Here is a 26,936-nt window from a genome sequence, read left to right as displayed (position 1 = left end):
TTTTTGGAGACGAAGTCTCGCTCTGTCGCCCAGGCTGGAGTGCAGTGGTGCAACTGCACTGCACTCTCTGCCTCCCAGGTTCAAGCGATTCTCGTGCCTCTGCCTCCCAAGTAGCTGGCACTACAGGCAGGAGCCACCACGCCTGGCTAATTTTTTGTATTTTTTAGTAGAGACGGTGTTTCACCATGTTGGCCAGTTTGGTCGCAAACTCCTGAGCTCAAGTGATCTGTGTACCTTGGCCTCCCAAGGTGCTAGGATTATAGGCATGAGCCACTGCGCCTGGCCCAAAAATGGTATTTTAACTCTTTCAGTTTAAGGAATGAAAATTAAATTCTGTTAGCACTCCTGTTCTGGTTGAGGGCTGGTGATCAGAAAGGAGGTTATGGAGTTCCGTCTCCTCATGTCCTGCTCTTTCTCTGCCCAAGTCATGAGATTAGTGAATTATCTCTGAAAAGGCAGACCTTGGGAAGAATTAAGTTAGACTCTCTGCCAGTGGCACTTAGAAGTTGGCATTTACCTTCCTAGATTTCATCAAACCTACTCTTCCATTCTACAGAAACAGTACCTGAATTATATTCATTCCATTGCTTGAATTTCAGCAGCAAAATCCTCTGACACCTTTGTGGCCTGCAAATATTGCTTCACAGGCATCAGTATAGCTTCAGGTCCTAGAGAAAGAGACCCTTTGTTCCTGGGCCTGTTTCCTAAAACAGAGTACCTCAGAGCTGGGAACACAGTGATGTGATTAGATAGTGACTTCCTGGTATTGGAAATGGTGCCAGTTTCTGTATTCAGGTGCATTTTACTCACCCATGCTTTTTCTTCTTTCTCTGTTTCCTCTTCCTGATCCCAGGCCTCGTTTGGGAACAGTCATGCACCGGGTGATCGGACTGGGGCTTCTCTACTTGATCTTTGCAGCTGTTGAAGGCGTGATGAGAGTCATTGGGGTAAAAACTACATAATTCTACCACCCCTTTTTGTTATTGCTGTGAAATGTGGTCTTACTTTATATCTCCTGAGATGAATTTTTAGATAGAAACTTGTGAAAAAGGCACAATATGAAGTTTTCTTCTATGGAATGTTTCCCTTTTAAAATACTTCCTGAAAGGCAAAGGCTAGCCAGAGTGCTTCTTGAAATGATATGACTGATTGCGAAGGCACCGCTTGATATCATCCCAGGTATCAGTCCCATCCCAGAAATGTTCATGGTTATTCTTCATAGAGAACATTTGTCTTTGTCATTATGCAGCTGGTATACCTTAATGTCATTCTTAACCCTGGATTTTAAAATGTATCCAGTGAACAGAAAGTTAATTACACCCTTCAGCTATACATACAGTACATTTCATCACTCTTTTAAGTCTCATTTGTTTATTCATTTTTTCTGACTCTTGGGGACTAGCTATTTTGAGGATTCAGTAGACCCCGCCATTGAAAGAGCCAAGAGGAAGTGATATTCAAGGGGAAGATGACCCTGGATGTGAGCAGCAGCACTTTATTCTCTAGAGATGTGTCAGTATTTATGTCTGCAAAGACCCCTAGATTTCTAGCTTCAGTTTTTTTACTTTTATTTTGTGTGGTTTTTTGTTTGGTTGTCTGGTTGGTTGGTTGGTTGGTTGGTTTTGGAGACAGGGTTTGCTCTGTTGCCCAGGCTGGGGTGCAGTGGTGCAGTGGCATGATCATGGCTCACTGCAGCCTCCAGCTCCTAGGCTTAAGCAATCCTCCCACCTCAGCCTCCTGAGTAGCTGGGACTACAGGTGCAGGCCACCACACCCAGCTAATTTTTGTGTTTTTTGTAGAGACAGGGTCTCACTATGTTGCCCAAGCTGGTCTTGAGTTCCTGGCTGGCCTCAAGTGATCCTCTTACCTCAGCCTCCCAAAGTATTGGGATTACAGATGTGAGTTACCACGCATGGTTGCTTCAGTTTTTTGAATAAATGATTGAGGACTGAGTGAATAAGAAGCTTATTATGTCTTACCTAATCCAAAGACCTTTGTCATTTTACCTAAAATATTTTTTGGATTAGCTGTATAAAGCAGATCATAAATATTTATCCAATAATGCTAAAAAGCCCCATTCTTCTCCCTGTTGTCTTTGATACACCTGTATTCAGTGTTAGATGCTCTTTAGTCTTTGAGTATATTTATTTTCACCTTTGTATATATAATCATGAAGAACTCTGCATTCATATAATAATAATAGTAATAAATATTTGCCAGAAAGAAATAAAAAAGATAAATATCCCACATGTAAATACACTATATATATTGTATTCCTTTAAAATTGTACATAGCTTGGTGGCACACGCCTGTAATCCTAGCTACTTAGGAGGCTGAAGCAGGAGAATGGCTTGAACCTGGGAGGCAGAGGTTGCAGTGAGCTGAGATAGCACCATTGCACTCCAGCCTGGGCGACAAGTACAAAACTCTGTCTCAAAAAAAAAAAAAAGAAAATTAGGCCAGGCGCGGTGGCTCAAGCCTGTAATCCCAGCACTTTGGGAGGCCGAGACAGGCGGATCACGAGGTCAGGAGATCGAGACCGTCCTGGCTAACACGGTGAAACCCTGTCTCTACTAAAAAATACAAAAAACTAGCCGGGCGAGGTGGCGGGCGCCTGTAGTCCCAGCTACTTGGGAGGCTGAGGCAGGAGAATGGCTTAAACCCGGGAGACGGAACTTGCAGTGAGCTGAGATCCGGCCACTGCACTCCAGCCTGGGCGACAGAGCGAGACTCCGTCTCAAAAAAAAAAAAAAAAAAAATTTACATAGCCAACACCTTAGATAGTGACTTTTAAATATGACTAGTCAGAGTAAATGTCTAACATGGATCCCCCCCTTCACGTTTTTTGTGTCCCTTCACAACACGGTCAGAAAAGATCAGGAGTTCATTTCATTAATAGCCCTGACTGTCGGTTTGGTATGGAAGAGAGAGATTGAAATGGCTGGTGTTAGTGAAGTTGGGGACATGATGCTTTTTATTTGCCATTACGTAATACTGTTTTATGTTGCTGTCATCACATAAATTAGCAATTGTTGCTATCAAAAAACAAGTCATTTCCATGTGCTTAAACACAATCCTCTTAGGAAATTAAATCTTTTATGTGGCTTTGTAAATCGATGAGATAAGCTAAATTATTTTTCTTCATCAAATGATAATTGCTATAGTGCAATGAAACTGTTACATTCAGGTTTCTTCCCCTATTTTTATCTTTCAGGGTTCTAACCATTTAGCTGTTGTTCTTGATGACATTATTTTAGCAGTTATTGACTCCATTTTTGTGTGGTTCATATCCTTTACTGTGTCCTTCAAAATAGTTTGTTGTATCATTAAAATCAGATTACATGTAATTTATAATAACGATAGAAAGAAATACAGTTATGCATTTTTGTTACCTTAATACGAGGGTTCACTTGAAGGCAAAAAAGTAGCAACTCCCCAAACAAGGAATATCTTTAATTTTTCCATACAGTTTAGCATACGGTTAGTGCTTATTCTCAGTACGTGCCCCATACTGACGAGGCATAGGTGAAAAAGATGTCCCCAAATTTAAGGAATTCACAGTCTTGTAGGGGAGACAGATATGTAACTAGCATCAATATAGCAGTAGTAGTTGCCATCTTAGAGAGGTGCTCTGCCAACAGGGGAAGAGAGAAGTTAATGCTGGCATAAAAATCAGGAAAGCCTTAAAAGAGATGGCAGCATTTAAATTGAGACTGGGAAGACAAGTAGGGGTTTACAATTAATAAGAAGGTAATTAGGGAAGAGGTATTCTAGGAAGAATGGAGGGGAGCAAATAGTTGAAGCAGGGAAACGGGGGACAGTGGCAGAATGTCCAGGGAAGCCTGCCTCTGGGTGGACGTGCGTGGGAGAGCCTTGGCAGGTGGTTCAGGGAAGGGTGGCAGGGCACGCTCAAGAGCTGAGTGCCTTCCCGAGGCAGGGGCTGGAGAGGAATTGAAGCTGCACAGGTGAGTAATGTGATGAAACCTGTGTCAGTGAGAACTCTGGTGACAGAAGAAGATGACGCGGGAAAGGAGAGTCTAGAGGCAGGAAGGTGAGTCAGTATTCCTTTGCCTTTGCAGTGGTCCAAAGAAGAGATGGTGAGGGTCAGAAGTAGGGTAGGGGATATGGGAAGAAGAGCCCACACGATAGACTTGCTGGAAATGGGTGGAAGAAGCAGGTTCAGAGAAGGTTTAGGGGCTGTAGCCATATTGCGGGAGAAGTTTTAGAGGCAGTAGGGACTGGATCCTCGAGGGTCTTCTCTGATTCGATGACTCAAGTTGAGTCTGGGGAATCCCCATTGCTTTTTTCTCCTTGGGGGCACTTGTGGAAATGGGAGGAATTCAAGAGAAAATGTGACTGACCAGAGTGGAATGCAGGGTTATGCATATCCCAGAACATTCTTTGGACCTGTTTCTATTATATTTATGTCCTCTTGGAAATGCTTTCCTGTTAGATAGGTTTCATTTTTTGCCAAGTTCTTTGTTTCCACTGTTTTTGATACTTATGTCTTTTAGCTTTTTGACATCAGTTTTTTTAAAAAAATTGTTTTTCTTGTATCTTTTTCCATTTTCTCATCTATGTGTTGGATCTCATCACTGTGCCCTAGAAGGAAGGTCTCCCATTTTTCAGGTGTGCTAGCAAATGTAGCACTCCTCATAGGCTTTTCTGAGCCCCTCGTGGGTTGTTTTCTAAGCCAGGTCTACCTATTCTTTAAATTCCCTGTTTGTGAATTCTCAATACACTTCCAACTTAAAAAGCCTATGAAGAGTGCTACAAACCAAAAATTTCTAATTCATTATCCTTACTCGTCAAAGCAGTGATTCTTTTTTTGTTTGTTTGTTTGTTTGAGGCGGAGTCTCGCTCTGTGGCCTGGACTGGAGTGCAGTGGCCGGATCTCAGCTCACTGCAAACTCCGCCCCCCGGGTTTACGCCATTCTCCTGCCTCAGCCTCCCGAGTAGCTGGGACTACAGGCGCCCGCCACCTCGCCCGGCTAGTTTTTTTTTGTATTTTTAGTAGAGACGGGGTTTCACCGTGATAGCCAGGATGGTCTCGATCTCCTGACCTCGTGATCCGCCCGTCTCGGCATCCCAAAGTGCTGGGATTACAGGCTTGAGCCACCGCGCCCAGCCAAAGCGGTGATTCTTAACCTTGTTTGGGTGCTAGGATCAGACATGCCTTGGAAAATCTGCTAACAGCTGTGGAGCCTCTCTCCCCAGAACACAGACACACACAAGGAGCTTTGCATATGACAGGGCAGTTAAAGACCCCCAAATTATATCTGTGGACATCTTAGGAGTCTGAGGAGCCTACTTAGGGAATAATACCTGATTTAAAGAGTTGTTTCCGACTGAACTTGTTTAAAAAAGCATATTCTACTTTGTTCAGAGCTACTAGTTTAGAATCCAAGTTTGTTGAATAAAATTATAGTTAAATAAATCTGATTTTCTCAGAGAGTGATATAAATATCTTCCTCTGGTGTCACTTTCATGTTTTCTATATTAAAAAAATTAAAGACATTCATTTGCTGAAAATGTGATGTCTGTTCCTCAGTTCTACATGTGAGCGGTGTTCCAGTGGTAAGAATAATCACCACAAGGAGGGGGTATAGCTCAGGGTTAGAGCATTGGACTGCAGACCAAGAATAATCACCACAAAGGCTGTAGGTCCTACAGGACTGCTTGTTAGGGGGGCGCTCCTGCCTTGAGAATGGGCAGGAGGTATAAACATGCCTTGCATTGGGATAGGCAGCATTACAGTGGAGATGAACCTGCCTGTTGACCTCAGATTATCTTTAGACCTTAGTGTCTTATTTTCTGGCATTGTGTGTTTAGAAAATGAGCTGATGATATCTACTCAATTTAGAATTGTCTTGTTTCTAAAAGCTGTGTATGCTTGGAACGTTAACAAGTTAGGGAGTATGATCCTTCATTCAATTAATTAAGCTGCAGACTGTTTTTCTAAAAAATAACTATCTTTTCTGGCAATTTATAGATATTTGAAAGATTTCTTGTTCTTTTTTTTTTTTTTGGACAGAGTCTCGCTCTGTCGCCAGGCTGGAGTGCAGTGGTGCGATCTCAACTCACTGCAACCTCCACCTCCCAGGTTCAAGCGATTCTCCTGCCTCAGCCTCCAGAGTAGCTGGGACTACAGGCGCGTGCCACCACGCCCAGCTAATTTTTTGTATTTTTAGTAGAGATGAGATTTCACCATGTTGGCCAGGACGGTCTTGATCGCTTGATCTCATGATCCGCCTGCCTCAGCCTCCCAAAGTGCTGGGATTACAGGCATGAGCCACTGTGCCCTGCCAATTTCTTGTTCTTAACTGTCCACAAGGTAGTTCATTGGGAAAAACACTCAGTAATGCAACTTGGCAGAAAATTCCAAAGAAAAGCAGCTCTAATGGTTCTAATCCATCTGGATTTGAATGAGGGTAATTTATTACCTTTATGGACACCATTGACTTTCACATATTCCAGTATTGATTAGCCAGATTGGGGTAGGAAAATAAGGAAAACAGGTGAAAGACTTAGTTTGCTTAATTATGAATATTTGTAATGAAAATGTTTCAAGAAATAGTCAAATCTAGAATGTAAAAGATCCTGTTTAGGGTTTCAGGGTGAGACAAGGGAAGTCTAGTATCTATTTCTGCATGAGCCTGAATTTGTGAAGTTTGCTTTCAGATTGCTGTTTGGTAATTTTTATCACTAAAATCAAACGTCTGCTTTCTCTATACAGAAAGATAGCAGATTTCCTAAATGATATAAATGACAAGGAAAAAAAGCAGAACTAAATACATATACAATTGAGTGCTTTGGAAAATGACCCTGCTTCCTTTGATTTTGATGGACTTAATATAACCAATCCTATAAGAATCTAATTCTGAAGTCATAGGAAAAAAATTAGGTTGAAAAATTCAAAAGCCGTAGCCTTAGCCTTTCTCCTGTGGACCTTCCTCCCCTTTTTTTTCTTCTTGTTTCTCTTTTCTTTTCTTTTTTTTTTTTTTTGCTGTTTTGCTGCAGGCACGTGATTCTGATCTTGTTCTTCTGGCCAGCCTGCCCCTCTCTCTCCTTGACTCTGGCTTGTGCTGGTGGATATCCTTTTCCTCCCACAGCAGCGCGCTCTCACTTCAAGATCAGAAGGGCTATTTGCTTTCATGACTACTTTCCTTCCATGGCAGGAATATTTACACTTTACCTAAATTTAACAGTGTCTTGGTAAGTGGAGGCTTAGGCAATTTCAAATTTGCTTTTTATTCCTTAGCTTAGAAACATTTTTTTTTTAATTATTAAACCAGACCAGATTTTTTTTTAATCCTAGAAATTTGGTTTTAGTCAAGAATTTTTAAAAGTATATGTTTTGATGTATTTAAGGAATAAAGTATATTTGTATTTTTAAAGTTCTCATAGTAACCTGAATTGATTGTATTGTATTACTTTAGAAATTGATCCTCTTTTGTAATTTGTTGGTCATTTAGAAGATTAAAAAGCAGTTTTGTACTAAAGTACTAAAGTAGCTTCAGTACTAAAATGAAGTTTTTGATTAATGACATTTATAATTTTTAAAACTTGCCACATCCATTCTGTTGCTCAGCGCTGTTATTTTTAGTGTTTGGTTCATAAACGAGCTTGTTGGTCTGCTCCAAAGGAAGGAATTCTCATTTAAGAGCAGAGAGAGCTGACTTGAATTCTGTTTCGCTGCTGAGGAGTCAGTGGAAAAGTCTCTTTTTGCTTCTTCGTCCTTGGCAATGTTGAACTTTACCTGAGCCCTGTGCTCCTGGAAAATAGCCAAGATTAAGACACCCCCCCCCTCCAAACTCCCTTCCCTATTTGTGTTCCAAGAAAAGACTTACCACAGAGAACCCCCTTCCCCACTGGACTTAGATAAGACTCCTGGAGGCCCCCTTGTCTACCTGTGACAAGGCCGGGCACAGACCCTCCGATTTCCCATTCCTTGCATCATAAATGATTAGATGAACTCTTTATATCCACTGATCGATCTGAACAAAACAGTGACTGAACCAAACTGTAAGTATTCTTCCTCCAGGCCATAAACGTTGACGCACTGTCAGCCTGAGCCAACACACAGCCCTCCTGAGAATCTGCAGGCCTCAAGAAAAGACATTCCCTGATCAATGTGTCTAGTCCCACCACTCACTCCCCACACCTACTGCTTTCTAGCCTTGTTTGCTGTGCTCTATAAAAGAAAATCCCTTTTCTGCCCGACCTCTGAGACTCTTGTAGATCTTACAGTCGTAGTATTCTTCCTGTTGGAATAATCCTCCCCTATTGCAGTGGTCTTTCAAATAAAGCCCTTAGCTAAGTCCGGATTTGTTTTATCTGATGTTTTTCCTTTTTAAAATTTATAAAATGGAATTGGTAGATTACCTAACTTCTTAATTATGGTTATTCAAAGAATAAAATGAGAATAGACTAGAAAGAACAAAATAAGAAAGAAATAGAGCCAGAAAAGCACAAGCCAAATGGCCTGTCACAATGTGATCTGTAAAGAGTGTCTCACTGGGAGGGGTTTTAGCACGTGCACTGCTCTATCCAGTGTTGCGGGTGCGTGGCATTGGTGGAATACATCGTGGGTCTTCCGTGCTTTTTCCTTGGAGTTTGTTTTCTTAGTTCAGACAATGGTAAATTGTAAAAGAAAAGTTGTGATAAAGTATAATGATTGTACAATATTGGCCAAGATAACGTTTTCTGTGTTTTCATTAGCTTCAAATTTTAGGAACTGTATTTAGCAGTACTGACTTTGGAAACATAGTAGAAGATTCTTTTTGTTTTTGTTTTTTTTAAGCCGTTTATTATTACTTGGAATATTTTTCCTTAACCTTTTCACATTTTTATTAGTTTGGCACAAACTATGAAGACTCTAAGGCTAAGAAAGAACACTGTGAAATTTTCATTATATAGACACTTTAAAAATACTCTGATCTTTGCTGTGCTGGGTAAGCTATTTAATTTTTCTTATAGTAAATTATCATAGTATTGTTATATTCCTTCAAAGGTGACTTTGTGTGTGTGTTTCAGCTTCTATAGTGTTTATGGGGTGGACAACTAAGACATTTCGAATTGCAAAATGCCAGTCAGTAAGTATAACCTTCCTATTTAAACAGTTGTTATTTTTATTTATACTATTTTGTAGAATTTTGAAGAACTTAGTTTATGCTTGCAAATAGAGGTGATTTTAATGGAGATTTTCTTTTTACTTTGAACTATTTTTTTTACAGAGTTATAAAAACTTTTGGCCCGGTGCGGTGGCTCACGCCTATAATCTCAGCACTTTGGGAGGCCGAGGTGGGCGGATCACGAGGTCAGGAGATGGAGACCATCCTGGCTAACACAGTGAAACCCCCTCTCTACTAAAAATACAAAAAATTAGCTGGCGTGGTGGCGGTGCCTATAGTCCCAGCTACTCGGGAGGCTGAGGCAGGAGAATGGTGTGAACCCGGGAGGCGGAGCTTGCAGTGAGCCGAGATTGCGCCACTGCACTCCAGCCTGAGCAACACAGGGAGACTCCGTCTCAAAAAAAAAAAAACCCACTTTTAACTCTCCAAGTGAGTCTGAAAAAGTTCCTCCTAAATCTCCTTTTCCCATTATGCCTTTTTCTCAAGTTTTTAAAAATATATTTTGAAAATAAATTCTCTTCCTATATACCCTAAGAGGAATCCTTTTCTTCCTGCACACCATGAAATTGAGTGGTTTATATCTAGATAGGACTGGACATCTTAAGACTGTCATGTTTCTAGGATCGTGTATTCAGTATGGGCATTCGAGCAATGCTTTCTTTTTTTTTTTTGAGACGAGTCTGGCTCTATCACCCAGTCTGGAGTGCAGTGACGCGATCTCAGCTCACTGCAACCTCCCACTCCCGGGTTCAAGCAATTCTCTGCCTCAGCCGCCCGAGTCAAGCCATGTTTTCTATGGGTTTTCATGTTGAAAGAAGATATATTTCTTAGAATATGAAAGATCCTCTTTTGGGGATTTCTTGAGATTTGGAGCAAGTCTCTAGTGCTACATAAATAATCACAAAAAGCCCTCTGATAATCCAGAGCTTTTGCTGCCTTAGAGACAATATGATAAAAGAAGAGGCTGGGCCTTCTGACCTTAGTATTTGCCACTTGAAATCCTAAGTATATGTTTTGCATTTTTTGATTTTGAAATCTTTCTGTTAACCCCAAAATTTTATGATAGGGAATATTTGTAACATTAAAAAGCCCTTTAGAAACATTTTGAACAAGGCCGGGCGCGGTGGCTCAAGCCTGTAATCCCAGCACTCTGGGAGGCCGAGACAGGCGGATCACGAGGTCAGGAGATCGAGACCATCCTGGCTAACACGGTGAAACCCTGTCTCAACTAAAAACTACAAAAATCTAGCCGGGCGAGGTGGCGGCGCCTGTAGTCCCAGCTACCTGGGAGGCTGAGGCAGGAGAATGGCGTGAACCCGGGAGGCGGAGCTTGCAGTGAGCTGAGACCCGGCCACAGCACTCCAGCCTGGGCTACACAGCGAGACTCTGTCTCAAAAAAAAAAAAAAAAAAAAAAAAAAAAAGAAACATTTTGAACAATATAGGTTTATTGAAAAAATATATTCTTGTTTGTTTGGAAGACTTACTGGTTGGAGAGATTTCATTAGTACTTGTCATTGCACACGATTTGAATGGGAAACCTATATACTTATCAGAAAATTAACTTTTCATGCTTTAATTGTCCTTATTTTAGGATTGGATGGAACGCTGGGTTGACGATGCGTTTTGGAGCTTCCTTTTTTCTCTTATCCTTATTGTAATCATGTTTTTGTGGAGACCATCAGCAAACAATCAGAGGTACCTAACATAGGACATTTCAGGTCGGCAAGGATTTGTTGATCACTTTCTGTAGTGTCAAGAACACGTTTATAGAAACCGGGGGAGTAGTCCTTGCTTTTAAGGAGTATACAGTCAAGTAGGGAGATAAGCAAAACAAATGCAAGACAGTGAAAAAAGAGACGTATAGACTAGTCCAGGGGAAGATGGAAAAGGGTTGAGGAAGACTTCCTGAAAAGACAGTGCTTATATTACACCTTGAGGAAAGGAATAGGATAGTGAATGACTGAACTGGGAAAGTATGTCCATTTTCTGGGGGTGGTGGGAAAGACATGAGATACTTTGGAGGCCAGTGAGACAGGCAGTTTGGTTAATACCTCATACTCATATTGGAGGGAGATCAAGCTGGAAGGGAGAAGTATGACTGAAATGACAAAAGACTTCAGTGTCAAGTTCAGAAAGTTGTACTTGAGACTGCATGTGATGGGAAGCCTCAGCTTCCTTGCTTTATCCCTTTGCCCCAAGGAAAGAACTTAAGTTCTTGTCCAACCTTTAGGAAAAAATGAAAAAGTATGTACAGATTCAACATCCCAAATCCAGAATGCTCCAAAATCCAAAACTTTTTGAGTACGAACAGGATACTCAAAGGAAGTGCTCATTGGAACATTTTGAATTTCAGATTTTCAGAGTTGGAATGCTCAACTGGTAAGGATAATGCAAATATTCCAAAATCTAAAACATCCAAAACTCAAAACACTTCTGGTCTCAAGCATTTTGCGTAAAGGCTACTTAACCTGTATCAGTGTGTGTTTTTCCTGTTCTTTTTAAAATTATACAGTAATACATATATGTACACACACATATACATATACATACTGTTGCACACATATACATATACATATACATATACATATACATATACATATACATATACATACTGTTATGTACCTTCCTGTTTAAGGTCACGCCTATCATCCCAGCACTTTGGGAGACCAAGGTGGGTGTATCACTTGAGCCCAGGAATTCGAGACCAGCCTGGGCAACAAGGCGAAACCCCGTCTCTGCAAAAACAACACAAAAATTATCTGGGTGTGGTGGTATGTGCCTGTACTCCCACCTACTTGAGAGGCTGAGGTGGGAGGATGGCCTGAGCCCGGGAGGTGGAGGATGCAGTGAACTGAGATTATGCCACTGCTACTGCACTCCATTTTGGGCAACAGAGCCAGACACTGTCTCAAAAAAGAAAAAAAATCTGTCTTTCCATATCAGCATATATAGATCTACCACGTTACTTTTAAAGGCTTAATGGCATTTCATAACATGAATGTAATATAATTTATATAAGCAGTCCCTGGTTATTAGACATTCTGTTTAAAAAATAGATTTTTGCTATTAATAATGTTTTCAGAATGCTGTTGGACATCATCTTCGCAAACTTTTGTTAGTGTAATGTAAGGTAAATGAATTTTTACTTTAATGGCTATTGCCAAATGACCCTCCAGGGAGGTTGTCTTGATTCACGCTTTATCAGCAGTATTTTGATCTTATCACATAGGAAATGTGGCCCATTCAGTGGGCTTTATTTTCGCCAATCAGATTGGCAACTTTTCCTTTTTTAGGGAATAAACTGACAAGAGGTGGGCAGAGAGGTAAACCTGACATGGAGAAACAGCAGAAAGTTCCCTTCCCTCAACATTAAATATTGCAAAATTGCTTTGCAGAAAGATTTTACCCACTTAGGCTTTTACAAACAGGGTTTGAGAGCTCCAGTTTCACAATTTCTTCATAATGATTTTAGCTAATTTGAAAGTAAAATAATTACCTTTTCATTATTTTAAAGTATAAGAAAATTTTTAAATGTAGATTTTTTTATACAATGGCTTTTAGATATAAACTGAAAACTGAACAAGTTTAAACATACTAGTAAAACTACTCCTTGTTTTTGCTATAGATATGCCTTCATGCCCTTAATAGATGATTCTGATGATGAAATTGAGGAATTCATGGTAACTTCTGAAAATTTAAGTGAGTAATATGTTTTCTTTTTAAATGACCATTGTACATATTGTAACAGAAATATTGTACCTTTACCCATGATGCATGGTCACCTACATTATTTTCTTCCTGTAAAATATTTTCAAAACTTTTATCTTCAGAAACTTTATCTTGGTAGACAGTAACAAAAAGAAAGGTCAGTGATGAAATTTTCAAGACTTGTAGTTTGAGCTTTTGTTACTCGGTTGAGCTTGTTACTCATTTCGTAAAATGTTGAAATGGTTACATTGTTTTTCATAAGAATGGTTTGATGTATATTGTGCTTAGCTGCTAAATAATGTTCATCTTGATTGCTAAGTTTCTTTGAGCTGTATCTTTTTGATCTTTTTAAAGTATGCACACCTGTAATTTCTGGTCATACTCAAAGCATTTCTACTTAGTTTTAATGGTATTTTCATTCTTTCTATTCTACATAGCATTTTATCATTTTATTAATTTTATTATAATCTAATTAAGTGTCTGTTAAGGCAACATCAATAAGTAACTCAGATGCTGAGGGTAATTTTATCTTTGTTTCATTTTTTTGTCCTCTTACTTTTGCTTCTCTTAGTAACATTCTTTTTCACTTTTGGTTTTGGTTCTCTAATACATCAATGAAATAGAAAACAGGAAAATAAATAGAAAAAAACCATCAAATCTGAAAGTAATTACTTTGAAAAGATTAGCGAAGAGTGGCTCAACCTCTAGCTACACTAAACCAGGAATAAAGAGAAACTACAGTGGACTCTTGAACAATGTAGGGTTAGGGGCGCCAACGTCCTGAGCAGTTCCACATCTACTTACAACTTTTGACGCTCCCAAACTTCACTACTGATAGCCAACTGTTGACCAGAAGCCTTACCGTTAACATAGTTATCACATATTTTGTATGTTATATGTATTTTATACTATATTCTTACAATAAAGTAGGTAGAGCAAAGTAAATGTTACTAGGTAGAAGGCAAGGGGAGGCAGGAAAGGCAGACATATATGGTGTAACTTTTATTGAAAAAAACTTGCATGTAGGTGGACCTGAGCAGTTCAAACCCATATTATTCAAAGCTCAACTGTAGTACAGTAAGACAAACTTCTAATGTTGGAAATGATAGAGAGGACATTACTATGGTAAAAAAGGTAAATAAGGGAATATTATGAACAACTTTATAGTAATAAATTGGGCAATCTGGATGACGCAGACAAGTTCATTGAAAAATACATATAACAACCCAATCTTACTTCTAACCCTGTGCCACTAAGTCTGAATAGCTCTGATCTATTATAATTTATTTTATTTTATTTTATTTTATTTTAAAATCTTCCTATAAAGTACCAGGCCCAAATGGATTCACTAGTGAGTTCTTTCAAATACTTAAGGAAGAAATATTCTAATTTTACACGAAATCTTTAGAATGTGAAGGAGGTGGGAGTACTTAAAAGGCCAATACAACTGAAGTGTCAAAGTCTAACAGACATTACAAGAAAAAATTATAGACCGAAAATTATAGAACAATATATCATTAATGATTGGGCATACAAAAATTCTTTAAAAATATTAGCAAATAAAATCTACCAAAACAGAAAGACAATCATAATCCAGTGGACTTTATCCCAGGGTTGCAAGGCTGTTTTAACATTCCGAAAATCACTCAGTATAATTCATCATATTAAAATAGTACAAATAAGACTGGGTGCTGTGGCTCACGCCTGTAATCCCAGCACTTTAGGAGACCAAGGCAGGCAGATCACCTGAGGTCAGGAGTTTGAGACCAGCCTGGCCAACATGGCAAAACCCCCTCTTGACTAAAAATACAAAAATTATCCGGGCGTGGTGGTGTGTGCCTATAATCCCAGCTACTCAGGAGGTGGAGACAGGAGAATCACATGAACCCAGGAGGCAGAGTTTGTAGTGAGCCAAGCCACTGCACTCCAGCCTAGACGCCAGAACAAGACTCTGTCTCTAAATAAATAAATAAATAAAATAGTGCAAATAAAAGAAGAAAGAAGAAAAAAATGACTTAAGTATCTCAAGTGGGTACAAATAACAGAAGCCTCAGCAAACCAATTCTAAAATGGTATGAAAACACTCCACGGTTAAATTCTATTTAATGGTGAAATAGTGAACACTTTCTTCTCAAGATTAGGGATAAAGTATGAGGGTATGTACATACCACTTTGATTCTGCATTGTTTGGGAGGTCCTACCCAGTGCAGAGAGGCAAAACAGAACTCCAAAGAATGTAAAAGAACATGTGGAAAGGAGGAAGTAAAACTGTTTATTTGCAGGCAAAAGGTTGTGTATGGAAAATTCCAAGGAGTCTACAGAAAAGAAAAAGTACAGTAGAACTAATAAGTGACTGTGACAGTCATAGGGTATGGTCCAATGTACAGAAATCAATTGTTTTTCTGCATATTAACTGAAAGCAATTGAAGGTGAAGTTTAAAATGTTATTTACCATACCTTCGAAAATAAAATACTTAGAATAAGTTTAATCAAAAATGTGTAAAACCTCTGCAATGAAGACTATAAAACAATGCAGAGATAATTTTTAGAATAAGTAAATGTAGACATAGAACATGTGTCTGAATTGGAACTCTCAGTATTAAGCTGTCAGTTTCCCAGTCTGATAAATAGATTCAGTGCAATCCCAATTATAATTCTAGTTGACTTTAAAAAAATACTAAAAGTTAAATGTATATGGAAAAGCTAAAGACCTAGAAGATCCTTAACATTCTTGTAGTTACAACATGGATGAACCTTGAAAACATTATGTTAAGTGAAAGAAGCCAATCACAAAAGACCACATACTGTATAATTTTGTTTATATGAAAGGTCCAGAATAGACAAGGCCATAGAGGCGGAAAGTAGATCAGTGTCTGTCAGAGGTTAGAGGAGGGGGAAAGTAGGGACTGACTGCTAATGGGTTTGGGGTTTCTTTGTGTGGTGATGAAAATTTCCCTAAATTGGATGGTGGTGAATATCTCAAATCTCTGTGAATATCTCAAAATCTAACTGTACTTCAATATGGTATGTGAATTATCTCTCAATAAAATAAAATTAGTTGATTTATACTGATTTCAAGACATAATTATTTCAGATTACCGCAATCCAGACAGTGTGGTATTGACATAAGGATAGAGAAATCCATCAAGGTAGTAAAATAGAGTCCAGGAATAAACCCATGCACATGTGGTCAGTTGATTTTTGACAAAGGCACCAAAGTTTACATGAAGAAAGGATAGTCTTTTTAATAAATAGTACTGGAACAACTGGATAAATGTGTAGAAAAAAAAATCATCTAGACTTTTGCTGCACATCTCACAATCATTAATTCAAGATGGATTACAGGTACCTAATGGAAAAGCTTCAACTGTTACTCTTCTAGAAGAAAACGGGAAAATATTTTAATGACGCTGGATGGGCCAATTTCTTAGGACACAAAAAACAGTAACCATTAAATTAAAAAATGAGACTTTATAAATATTAAAAATCTGTGCTCATCAGGAAGAATTTAAGAAAATAAGGCTAGCTACAGCGGGAGATAAAATATTCTCAATACATATATATCTGACAAAGGGCTTACATCCAGAATATAAGTGGAATTCCTGTAAATCAATAAATGATAACCTATGTTGCAGAAAATGAGCAGAAGACTTGTGTAGACACTTCAAAGAAGACATAGGAATGGCCAATAAACCCATTAAAAGGTGCTCAATATAATCAGTCATCAGGGAAATGCAAATTAAGACCATAATGAGCTGCTACCACACATCTGCTAGCATGGTTAAAATTAAAAAGTCTAATAGCACCGTGCATGGTGGCTCATACCTGTAATCCCAGCACTTTGGGAGGCCGAGGCGGGTGGATCACCTGAGGTCAGGAGTTCGAGACCAACCTGGCCAACATGACGAAACCCCACCTCTACTGAAAATACAAAAATTAGCTGGGTGTGGTGGTGCACACCTGTAATCCCAGCTACTTGGGAGGCTGAGGCAGGAGAATCTCTTGAACCCAGGAAATAGTGAGTACACCATTGTACTCCAGCCTAGGTGACAGAATGAGACTGTCTCTCCAAAAAAAAAAGATTAAAAAAAAGTCTGATAGCATGAACTATTGGAGAGGATGTGAAACAGCTGGCTCTCTCATACAGTACTTGAAGGAATGTAAAATAGCACGACCTCTTTAGAAAGCAATGTGACAGCGTCTTACAAAGTTAAGTATATACCTACCATACAGTCCAGCTGTTCCACTCTTAAGGTTTTTAGCCAGAAAAATGAAGCAGATGTCTACAGAAACACAATAATGTTTACAGCAGCTTTATTCTTAATAGTCCCAAACTGGAAATAACACAATTATCTATGAACAGGTGAAAAGATAAATTGTGGTATATCCATACCATGGAATACTTTTCAGTAATAAAAAGTAACCAACACTCTATAACATGACTAAATCTCAAAAATGTTTATGTTGCATAAAAGTAGCCAAATACAAAAGTATGTAGACTCTATATACTGTGGTTCTATAAATGAAGTTCTGGAAAACAAACTGATGATTATCTGAATCAGAGCAGTGGTTGCTTTTGGTGAGGTAGGGATTGACTGGAAAGGAACCTAAAGAACCTTCTGTGATAATGGAAATGTTAACTGTATTGATTAGCATGGCAGTTACTCAAGTGTATATATTTGTCAGGTTTCTTCAGACTGTACACTTAAAATTTGTAATATATATATGTGTATATATATATACGCACACTTCAGTGTTTAAAAATCACCGTATTCCCCTTCTAAGAGAAAGGTTGGGGTTTCAAACATCCCAGGAAAACATTTTTGGGTTGAGGAACCTCATTTTTATTTTTTACAACAGCTTATAATTGTCCTAGTTTATGGAGAAGCAATATTTGCAAATGAGTGTAATAACAAAAGTAACTACTTTACTGAGCATAGATAGTGTGTCGGCATTTTATATGTGCTGACTTGTTCAGTGGTCACTAGAACTCTATGAGGTAGAAATTATTATCTCCAGTTTATAGTCAGAAACACTAAGTCACAGGAAATTGTTTCGCCCAGGATTCCAGTGAGGCAGTCTAGTTCCAGGATGCAGGCACTTAGCCTTTGCTCCATTGAAACTGCAAACATACGGAAGAGCCTTGGTCAAATAGTAAAGAAATCTTGTTCTTTTTTTTTTTTTTAGACAGAGTCTCGCTCTGTCGCCCAGGCTGGAGTGCAGTGGCTTGATCTCAGCTCACTGCAAGCTCCGCCTCCCGGGTTTACACCATTCTCCTGCCTCAGCCTCCTGAGTAGCTGGGACTACAGGCGCCGGACACCTCGCCCGGCTAGTTTCTGTTTTTGTATTTTTTAGTAGAGACAGGGTTTCACCGTGTTAGCCAGGATGGTCTCGATCTCTTGACCTCGTGATCCTCCCGTCTCAGCCTCCCAAAGTGCTGGGATTACAGGCTTGAGCCACTGCACCCGGCAGAAATCTTGTTCTTTCCGATCTTCTTTATGCCATACACGCATTTCAAAATTTGTACATCAGGGATATAAAGCATACCCAAAGATGTGTTTTGTTCTTGAATATACCATGAATCCTGAAGATTTTTAAATCCATAAACTTTAAAATAATTGTAATTAAGGGTGCATGTATACTTGTTTGTTTAAACTCCTCTAAAACTAGGATTCAAACAAGAAACTTGAGAACCTGGTGGTTCTGACAAATAATTTTCAAAAATCTGTGAACTTTTTTCATATATCTTTCCTACATTCCCAAATGGTAAATCCAGCATTCTGCCTAAAGTTTCCATTATTAACCCTCCATTTCTAAAAAGATGTAATTTTTTTTCTTATTAGGTTATTAAATTTCTAAAGGAAAATATTTTGTGGTTTTATATATATGTTTATAATGTCTCTCGCAGCCGAAGGAATAAAATTAAGAGCCTCAAAATCAGTTTCCAATGGAACAGCTAAGCCTGCCACTTCTGAGAACTTTGTGAGTATGGTATATATTTAGTACAATCTTAGTCTTCCTTAGTCTTCACTACTGTAGCGAGCTATACGAGTGTCATATTCATTGACTCTCAGAAGAACAGTTTTTACTAAGGTTTTTTTGTTGTTACAAAAATTAGCGTTGCCAGGTAGCAATCCTGGTTGTGTATCACTGAAATACCTTCGTTGTAGATCTCACTTCTTACCTGCTGTTCCTAGGCCAGCAGCATGAGCATCATCTGGGAACTTGTTTGTTTGTTTGTTTGAGACGGAGTCTCGCTTTGTCGCCCAGGCTGGAGTGCAGTGGTGCAATATCGGCTCACTGCAAGCTCCCGGGTTCACACCATTCTCCTGCCTCAGCCTCCCGAGTAGCTGGGACTACAGGCGCCCGCCACCACGCCCGGCTAATTCTTTTTGTATTTTTAGTAGAGACGGAGTTTCGCCATGTTAGCCAGGATGGTCTATGTCTCCTAACTTGTGATCCACCCGCCTCAGCCCCTGCAAAGTGCTGGGATTACAGGCGTGAGCCACTGTGCCCTGCCCATCTGGGAACTTGTTAGGGAGGCAGAGTCTCAGGCCTACCCCAGACGCTCCTGAATTGGAATCTGCTTTTCGAAAAGATTCCATAGGCTGTTCATCTGCACTTTTGAGATGGGAAAGCTTTGTTCCAATAAAAGCTTGTGTTAACTTTTCAGCACATGAAAGTGATTTTTGAAGCCATTTTAAATAACATTTGTTATTTGTTGGTAAAGAACTTTATGTGTTACCTACATGGTTACCAAAATTAACAGATTTTTATTTGAAGTGGGAAGCTTGAATAAAATTGTAAAACATTGGGCAGAGATGAGCTAAAAAATATTTTCTGCGTGTTATTTATGCATAAGAATGTTTTTGAAGACAGCGATGTAAAATGGAAATGTCTGTCATATAGTTTTATACGTTTCTTACAGCTATATGTGCTGTGGTTAATACTATGTAAAAATTTATATATGCATATATAAGTTCTGACAGGATAGATAATATGTGAAGACTTTTTTATCTGTTAGATTTGGCAAATTCTCTAACAGATTAGACAGATGGATAGGTAAACAGGATAGATTAGATAGATAAAATAGATTGGAGGGATGGATAGAAAGGATGGATGGATAGATGGATGGATGGATGGATGGATAGATAGATAGATAGATAGATAGATAGATAGATAGATAAAGATAGACAGACAGATAGCTACCTCAGCCAACCTGCTTTCCTTTTCTTGCCTCCTGTAGGGAGATGAGCATAAATACGAGTGATACAAATAAATAGGCTTTTCTAAAGTTAGAATATTTGAGGTCAGGCACCGTGGCTAATGCCTGTAATCGCAGCACTTTGGGAGGCTGAGGCAGGCAGGTTGCTTGAGCTCAGGAGTTCGAGACCAGCCTGGGCAACATGGTGAAACCCCATCTCTACTAAAAATACAAAAATTAGCCGGGTGTGGTGGCGTGTGCCTGTAATCCCAGCTACTCGGGAGGCTGAGGCAGGAGAATTGCTTGAACCTGGGAGGCGGAGGTTGCAGTGAGCCAAGATCGTACCACTGCACTCCAGCCTGGGCGACAGAGTCAGACTCTGTCTCAAAAAAAAAGAGACAATATTTGTATTATCATCTTCTTTTTCTTTTATAAACTCATTATATAAGAACTTGAACAAATTAGGAGGCATAATGAGTGTGGCAAAGCAAAAATTCATTATCCTTGGTATTTTCTATCTTACAAATGAACTTTGTGGTTTTTTTTTTTTTTTTTTTTTTTGAGACAGAGTCTTGCTCTGCTGCCCAGGCTGGAGTGCAGTGGCCAGATCTCAGCTCACTGCAAGCTCCGCCTCCCAGGTTCACGCCATTCTTCTGTCTCAGCCTCCCGAGTAGCTGGGACTGCAGGCGCCCGCCACCTCGCCCGGCTAGTTTTTTGTATTTTTTAGTAGAAACAGGGTTCCACTGTATTAGCCAGGATGGTCTCGATCTCCTGACCTCGTGATCCGCCCATCTCGGCCTCCCAAAGTGCTGGGCTTACAGGCTTGAGCCACCACGCCCGGCCAAACTTTGTGTTTTTACTGTGATTTCTCAGGACAAAAAAAAATAATACTTCATACATCCAACTAAAACCAAGTAGTATAAAAATCTGAAATCCAATTTTTGCGTGTGTAAGAAAACAGTGGCATAATTTCTGTATGGCATGAGTGCCAACTTAAGACATACGTAGAAACTAAAAGAATATCAAATATTTACATTTAAACACTTAAGTTTTACATATATTCTGTTTTAAAAATTCTGCTGTCAGGTGATATTAAGCAAATGCTAAGTATAAATATTTCTACAGGATGAAGATTTGAAATGGGTAGAAGAAAATATTCCCTCTTCATTCACAGATATGTAAGTATCTTCTGTTACAGTTTGATTCTAAATTTTAGACTGTAGTTTAAAAGGGATTGTTCTCATCCTTTGTGATGTGCTTTTCGAACCTCATACTTCCATATACTTGGGTAAGCCCCTACCACCAGTGTGGCCCTTACAGAACTACAAAGAAAACAAAACCCTGGCTTGTTTCGTTTTTCACCGTACCGCAACCATTTTAAAACTAGTGGCCTCTAACCAGCTCTAGCTTTTTCTGATCTGCCGTTACCAGGATCATTTCATTTTTTATCTGTTACGGAAAATGTCAAACGTATGTAAACTTTTTTTTTTTTTTAAGGTAACCACAGTACCATGTATTGTGAGGAAGCTTTTGGAGGAAAAACATGAGTACAGGAATCCCCTCTGGAAACTTTGAGCTCTTCAGGATCCTTTTTCTCTATGTCCCGTTTGACACAAGAATTCCATATAGCTGTTTCCATAGTAATAAATAGAATAGCCAAGTATGATAACCTTTTTTTACGTATTGATCTTTCCCTTCCTAGCCCCCATCTGGTTTCTGTTTAGATAGTTTCTGTGTAGTATGATATTCCTTTTGCCTGAAGAATTGCCGTTACATTTCTTTCTTGTAGTGCAGGTATGCTGGTAGTGAATCTGTCAGATTTTTGTTTGTCTGAAAAAGTCTTTGTTTCACCTTTATTGAAGATATTTTTGTGGGAATAGAATTCTTTGTTGACCTTTTTTTTCTTTCAACACTTAAAAGGTTGGTCACTTGAATGTCTTCTGGCTTTCATAGTTTCAGAAAGATGTCTGCTTCAGTTCTTTGTTCTGCCACATGTTATATGGATTTTATTTGTGTGGGTTGAAGTTTTTTTTGGGTGACAAGGGCAGGGAAATTGGCTGTCTTCAGGATTTTCTCTTTATCTTTAGTTTTCATCATTATGAATATGATGATTCTAGGTATGCATGGGCATATATTTTCCTTTCTCTTGGCTGTATACCTAAAGTGGAATTGCTAGATCATATGGTAACTCTATGTTTAACGTTTTGAGGAAGTGCCAAGCTGTTTTTCAAAGCAGCTGCATTATTTTACAATCCTATCAGCAATATATGAGAGTCCCAACTTCTCCACATTTTTTGTGAACACTTATTATTGTCCACCTTTTTGATTTTAGCTCTTAGTGACTATGAAGTGATATGTCATCGCACTTATGGGTTACTGGAATTCAAACTGCCTTGTTGGGGAACTAGTGTTATTTAACTATGGAATTCAAACTGCCTTGTTGGGGGACTAGTGTTATTTAAACTGTGGTAACTGAAATTAATGTATAAATAGTCTGTGCAAAGTAAGAACTGCCTATTCGTTATGAAACTAACAGTACACGGTTATACTTTATTTTAGCAGTCAGAAAAGGAAAATATGGGTGTATATATTCTTTTATATTTACCCATGTGTTTACTATTTCTTCTTTCTTTCCTCTATATATGAGCTAAGACCTTCCTCCTATATGTCTTTCTTTAGTATTTCTTATAGGATAGGTCTGCTGACAACAAATTCTCTCAATTTTATTTATGTGAAAATGTATTTACTCTGCCTTCCTTTTTAAAGGATAGTTTTGCTGGATGTAGAAATGTTGATTGACTTTTGTTTGAGTACTTCCAACATGTCTTTCCAATCTTTCTGGCTTTTGTTGTTTTTGAGGAGAAAGTAGTCATTAATTGTATTGTTCTGATGTGTGTGATGTGACATTTGTCTTTTGCTGTTTTTCTGATTTTTCCTTTACATTTGGCTTTCTGCAGTGTGTTTATGATATGCCTAGGTATGGTCTTTTTTTTTTTTTTTTGTCTATTCTCCTTGCGATTTGTGAGCTTCTCAGATCCATGTCCCTTGGTCATTTTCCAGTGCCTTCAGCTACTTTTTTTTTTTTTTTTTTGAGACAGAGTCTTGCTCTGTCACCCAGGCTAGAGTGCAGTGCAGTGGCGCAATCTCAGCTCACTGCAGCCTCTGCCTCCTGGGTTCCAGCAATTCTCCTGCCTTAGCCTCCTGGGTAACTGGGATTACAGGCAGGCACCACCACACCCAGCTAATTTTGTATTTTTAGTAGAGACGAGGTTTCACCATGTTGTCCAGGCTGGCCTTGAACTCCTGACCTCAGGTGATCTATCTGCCTCGGCCTTCCAGAGTGCTAGGATTGCAGGCATGAGCCCCTGCACCCGGCCAGCTACTTATTTTTGACCAGGTTTTGTCAGTGTTTTTTGTGGAAGGAATCATCTGACCTTTTCTGTCCACCTTTACTTGCTCTCTTGTATTGCAATCACTTTCTCTGTGACCCTTTTTCCCTTCTTTCTTTGTTTCATGTTCTTTGTTGTTTTCCTACCACACATTAAGATTTCTGTTGAATTTATTCTCCCTTGGGTGCCTTGTAATTTTCTCCATCACTGGAATCAATTTTGCCTTTTTCTTTAACTTTTTTTCTGATTATGATTGATTCTTTGAATTTCTTCCTGCTTTGTTTTTATCTACTTGTGCTCTTGGTTTTTAGATTTCTTACTGTAGAATGCCGAGACCAGCTCAGTCAGGGAGACCCTAACCCAGCGGCGCTAGAGGAATTAAAGACACACACAGAAATACAGAGGTGTGAAGTGGGAAATCGGGGTCTCACAGCCTTTAGAGCTGAGAACCCCGAACAGAGAGTGACCCACATATTTATTAACAGCAAACCAGTCATTAGCATTGTTTCTACAGATATTAGATTAACTAAAAGTATCCCTTATGGGAAACGACAGGATGGGCCGAATTAAATGAAAAGGTTGGGCTAGTTAACTGCAGCAGGAACACGCCCTTAAAGACACAGATCACTCATGCTTTTGTTTGTGGCTTAAGAATGCCTTTAAGCGGTTTTCCCCGCTGGGCGGGCCAGGTGTTTCTTGCCCTCATTCTTGTAAACCCACAACCTTCCAGCTTGGGTGTTAGGGCCATTATGAACATATCACAGTGCTGCAGAGATTTAGTTTATGGCCAGTCTTGGGGCCAGTTTATGGCCAGATTTTGGGGGACTTGCTTCCAACAGTAGAATGTTTTTAATGTTACCAAATGTTCTTTTTAAGTTACTGTGTTTAATTTGGAGTATTGTGTGTTATAACTATAGTTTTCTTCTACTTTAAAACGTTGTGATTTTCATTTTCCTTCTTTTTTCTTTCCTGCACTATTATATGGAATTGATTTTGGTTTTCCCATTGTGAGAGATTTTATGATGAAGGTTCCTGGTTTGAGTGCCTTTTTCCATCAGTACACATGAATTGTGGTTTCTTTTATGGATGACATTGATGGTATGGAGTAGGAGAGATTGGTGTTGTTTTGTTTTTCTTTTATTTCTGCAGACCTTTCCACCCCCCCGCCCCCCTACTTTTTACTGTCTTCTTTTTTTTTACTACACTATCACATCTCCAAGGAATATTCCTCTTTTTTATGTATGATCCTTTCCTGAAAACAATGATCGTTCAAGGCTGCTACTTTTTGTCCCGCTTGATTTGAGCCCCTTCCGTGTAGCAGGAGCTATGAACTTCTTCCAAGTCACTGGTTTTATTCAGTCTGTTGGTACTAAGTGTTGGGCTTTTTTGGAGGAGTTGATTTTTGTCTGTGGTTGTCTGAGTGCTCCCACCCCTCTACTGTTTTTCCCAAAGTCTCTCAACCCTCTCTTTCCCCTACTGCCTGTACCCATGAGCTTGCAGTCACAGCAGGGTATCTGTTGGGATTTGACATTTATTTCTCTATTTACATATAATTTCAAGTTTGTGGTGTTTTTCTGGTAATGCTGAAGGTATGTGTCTTTTGTGGTTTTGTTTACGATCCTTAGTAATTTTATGGTGTTTTGAAAAAGACTATATGGAGAGATTCAAATTAGGTGGCCACCACTATTTTCCAGATTTGGAAACTCACGACTAAGCATTTTAGAAGGAAATTATGTAAGTAGGCTTACCTCCTACTGTGCCATCACTTCTTGCTGGAAACCAATAAGGCTCCTAGGTAGTTCTCTTTACATGTGAGAAAGTCACCATTCGCTACTATTTTTTTTCTGTACATAGAAATATCTTCGTGGTTATGAAAAATCCTTTGAAATATAGAAGATTAAACTGTTGTATTTGATGTCTTCATGAACCATTTATGTGAAATGAGTAGAGCTGTATAATCTAAGATGATTTCCAAAATTTTAGGTTCTTGGGAACCTTTGCTTCTTCACTTACGAAAACTTTAACCCAAGAAATGTAGCCCAGTGCTATCCAAAATTAATGTACAATGTACATAGCAAGTTTAGTATTTAGACTTCAAACACAGAGAAAAGCCTTCCCCTTATACATCTGTGGAAATGGAACAAAAATTTTATAAGTCATGGGACATTTTAACAGATCATAAATAACCATCTGATATGTATTATGAGATATTGGTATGATATTCACTGTGAATTTCCTCATCTTCGATAACCCATGAAGGTGACATTAGCTTAGCTTATCTCCCTCTTTAATGCACTGAATCATTCTTAATAAGTTTAAGTTCTTAATAAGTTTTAAGTAGTCAATAACGTCACAGCAGGGACCATTGTTGATGTTGCTAGTGTTTAGCTCTAAACAAAGTGCCAAGCATGCAGCAGACTGCCTTCTGGTTCACCTTTCCTCTAACGCCGTCTTCTCCCCCATATTTTCCTTAATCGTATTATTCCAAACAGTCTACCTTGGCTCCTTCCTCACACCTAGTCAGTCTTCCGGCCCTCCTGGCTTCACCATGGACCGCACTGTAGGTAGCATCCTCTGGAGCTATGCATGGCTCTTTCGTGGCAGAACTTTGGCACTTGCACATTTCCTTCAGGTTCTCGTCCCTCAGACCTCTGTTGCACATTCAGACTGGATTAAACTTACTTAACATTCGTTACATTCTTTTTATCTATATTATCTTTGTTGAGCAAAAGTTCTGTTATATGACTCTCTCTCTAGTACCCTTCGCTGGCAGACATCCAGACAGTGGTCATAATGACACAGAAGTTAAGCAAATGCTGGATTCTGTAAATACCACCTTTCCTAATGTGTTTACTCATAAGTGGGTTAAGTCTGCAACAAAATTTTTGGATCAGCACATTTGTGTAATCATCACCCAGATGAAAAAAACAGAATAATGCTACTGCCCTAAAAAGCCCACTTCCCATTTCCCTTTCAAATCGGGAGCCCACTTTCCCAAAGGTCCTGCTGTCCTGAAGTCTACAACTGTAGATTATTTGTGTCAGTTTTTAAAATTTTATCCCTCAAGAGGTCATCCATTTGCTTTGCTGTATAGTATTCCATTGTCTGAATAACCCACAGTTTACCCATTGGAGTTATTTTCAGTTGAGTGCTATTGAGAACAGCACTGCTGTGAAAACTCTCCTGCATGTCTGTCTGCGAGTGTAGGTGCTCCCTTCTGTCACCTGTGGATATCCAGGAGTGAGAATTGGTGAGCCGTGGCATGTGCCTGTATTCGGCTTTTGTGGATACACTGGCCTTACTGTTAACAGTATTACCTTTTTTTCCCCTTTTATTTCAGAGCTCTTCCAGTGTTAGTGGATTCAGATGAGGTAAAATATATTTTTGCATATTTCCTTGGAGCTGATATTTTCACAAAGTAGAGAAGTATTTCAGAAAGAAGTTCTGAAAACTACTTTTTAAGATTATAAATTGAGCAGACAGAAAGATGCTATGAATTG

At 39.1% G+C, this 26,936-nt stretch overlaps 2 protein-coding genes across 3 annotated transcripts in view; both read left to right on the top strand.

Annotated features, from left to right (window-relative positions):
• TMEM87B (transmembrane protein 87B) overlaps positions 1–26,936 on the top strand; it is a 62,450-nt gene that overhangs the window by 33,830 nt on the left and 1,684 nt on the right. The window contains exons 10-18 of one of the 2 annotated variants that reach the window (XM_026449774.1): positions 854–947; positions 3,215–3,286; positions 8,846–8,954; positions 9,037–9,095; positions 10,727–10,830; positions 12,761–12,834; positions 18,752–18,825; positions 21,173–21,225; positions 26,777–26,807. In XM_026449774.1, the coding sequence (XP_026305559.1) occupies positions 854–947; positions 3,215–3,286; positions 8,846–8,954; positions 9,037–9,095; positions 10,727–10,830; positions 12,761–12,834; positions 18,752–18,825; positions 21,173–21,225; positions 26,777–26,807 (670 nt within the window). Of the gene's footprint in view, positions 1–853; positions 948–3,214; positions 3,287–8,845; positions 8,955–9,036; positions 9,096–10,726; positions 10,831–11,365; positions 11,501–12,760; positions 12,835–18,751; positions 18,826–21,172; positions 21,226–26,776; positions 26,808–26,936 lie in introns of those variants that run through there. The other variant, XM_026449775.1, reaches the window with a different exon arrangement.
• Positions 18,752–26,936, top strand: part of FBLN7 (fibulin 7) — an 81,783-nt gene continuing 73,598 nt past the window's right edge. The window contains exons 1-2 of the mRNA XM_026449776.1: positions 18,752–18,825; positions 21,173–21,225. Of these exons, the coding sequence (XP_026305561.1) occupies positions 21,187–21,225 (39 nt within the window). The 5' untranslated portion in view covers positions 18,752–18,825; positions 21,173–21,186. The remainder of the gene's footprint in view (positions 18,826–21,172; positions 21,226–26,936) is intronic.

Source organism: Piliocolobus tephrosceles, chromosome 15 (genome assembly GCF_002776525.5).
Source record: "Piliocolobus tephrosceles isolate RC106 chromosome 15, ASM277652v3, whole genome shotgun sequence".
Lineage (NCBI taxonomy): Eukaryota > Metazoa > Chordata > Mammalia > Primates > Cercopithecidae > Piliocolobus > Piliocolobus tephrosceles.
The sequence above is the reverse complement of the archived record's forward strand: the minus strand, read 5'-3'. Positions and strand labels throughout refer to the sequence as shown.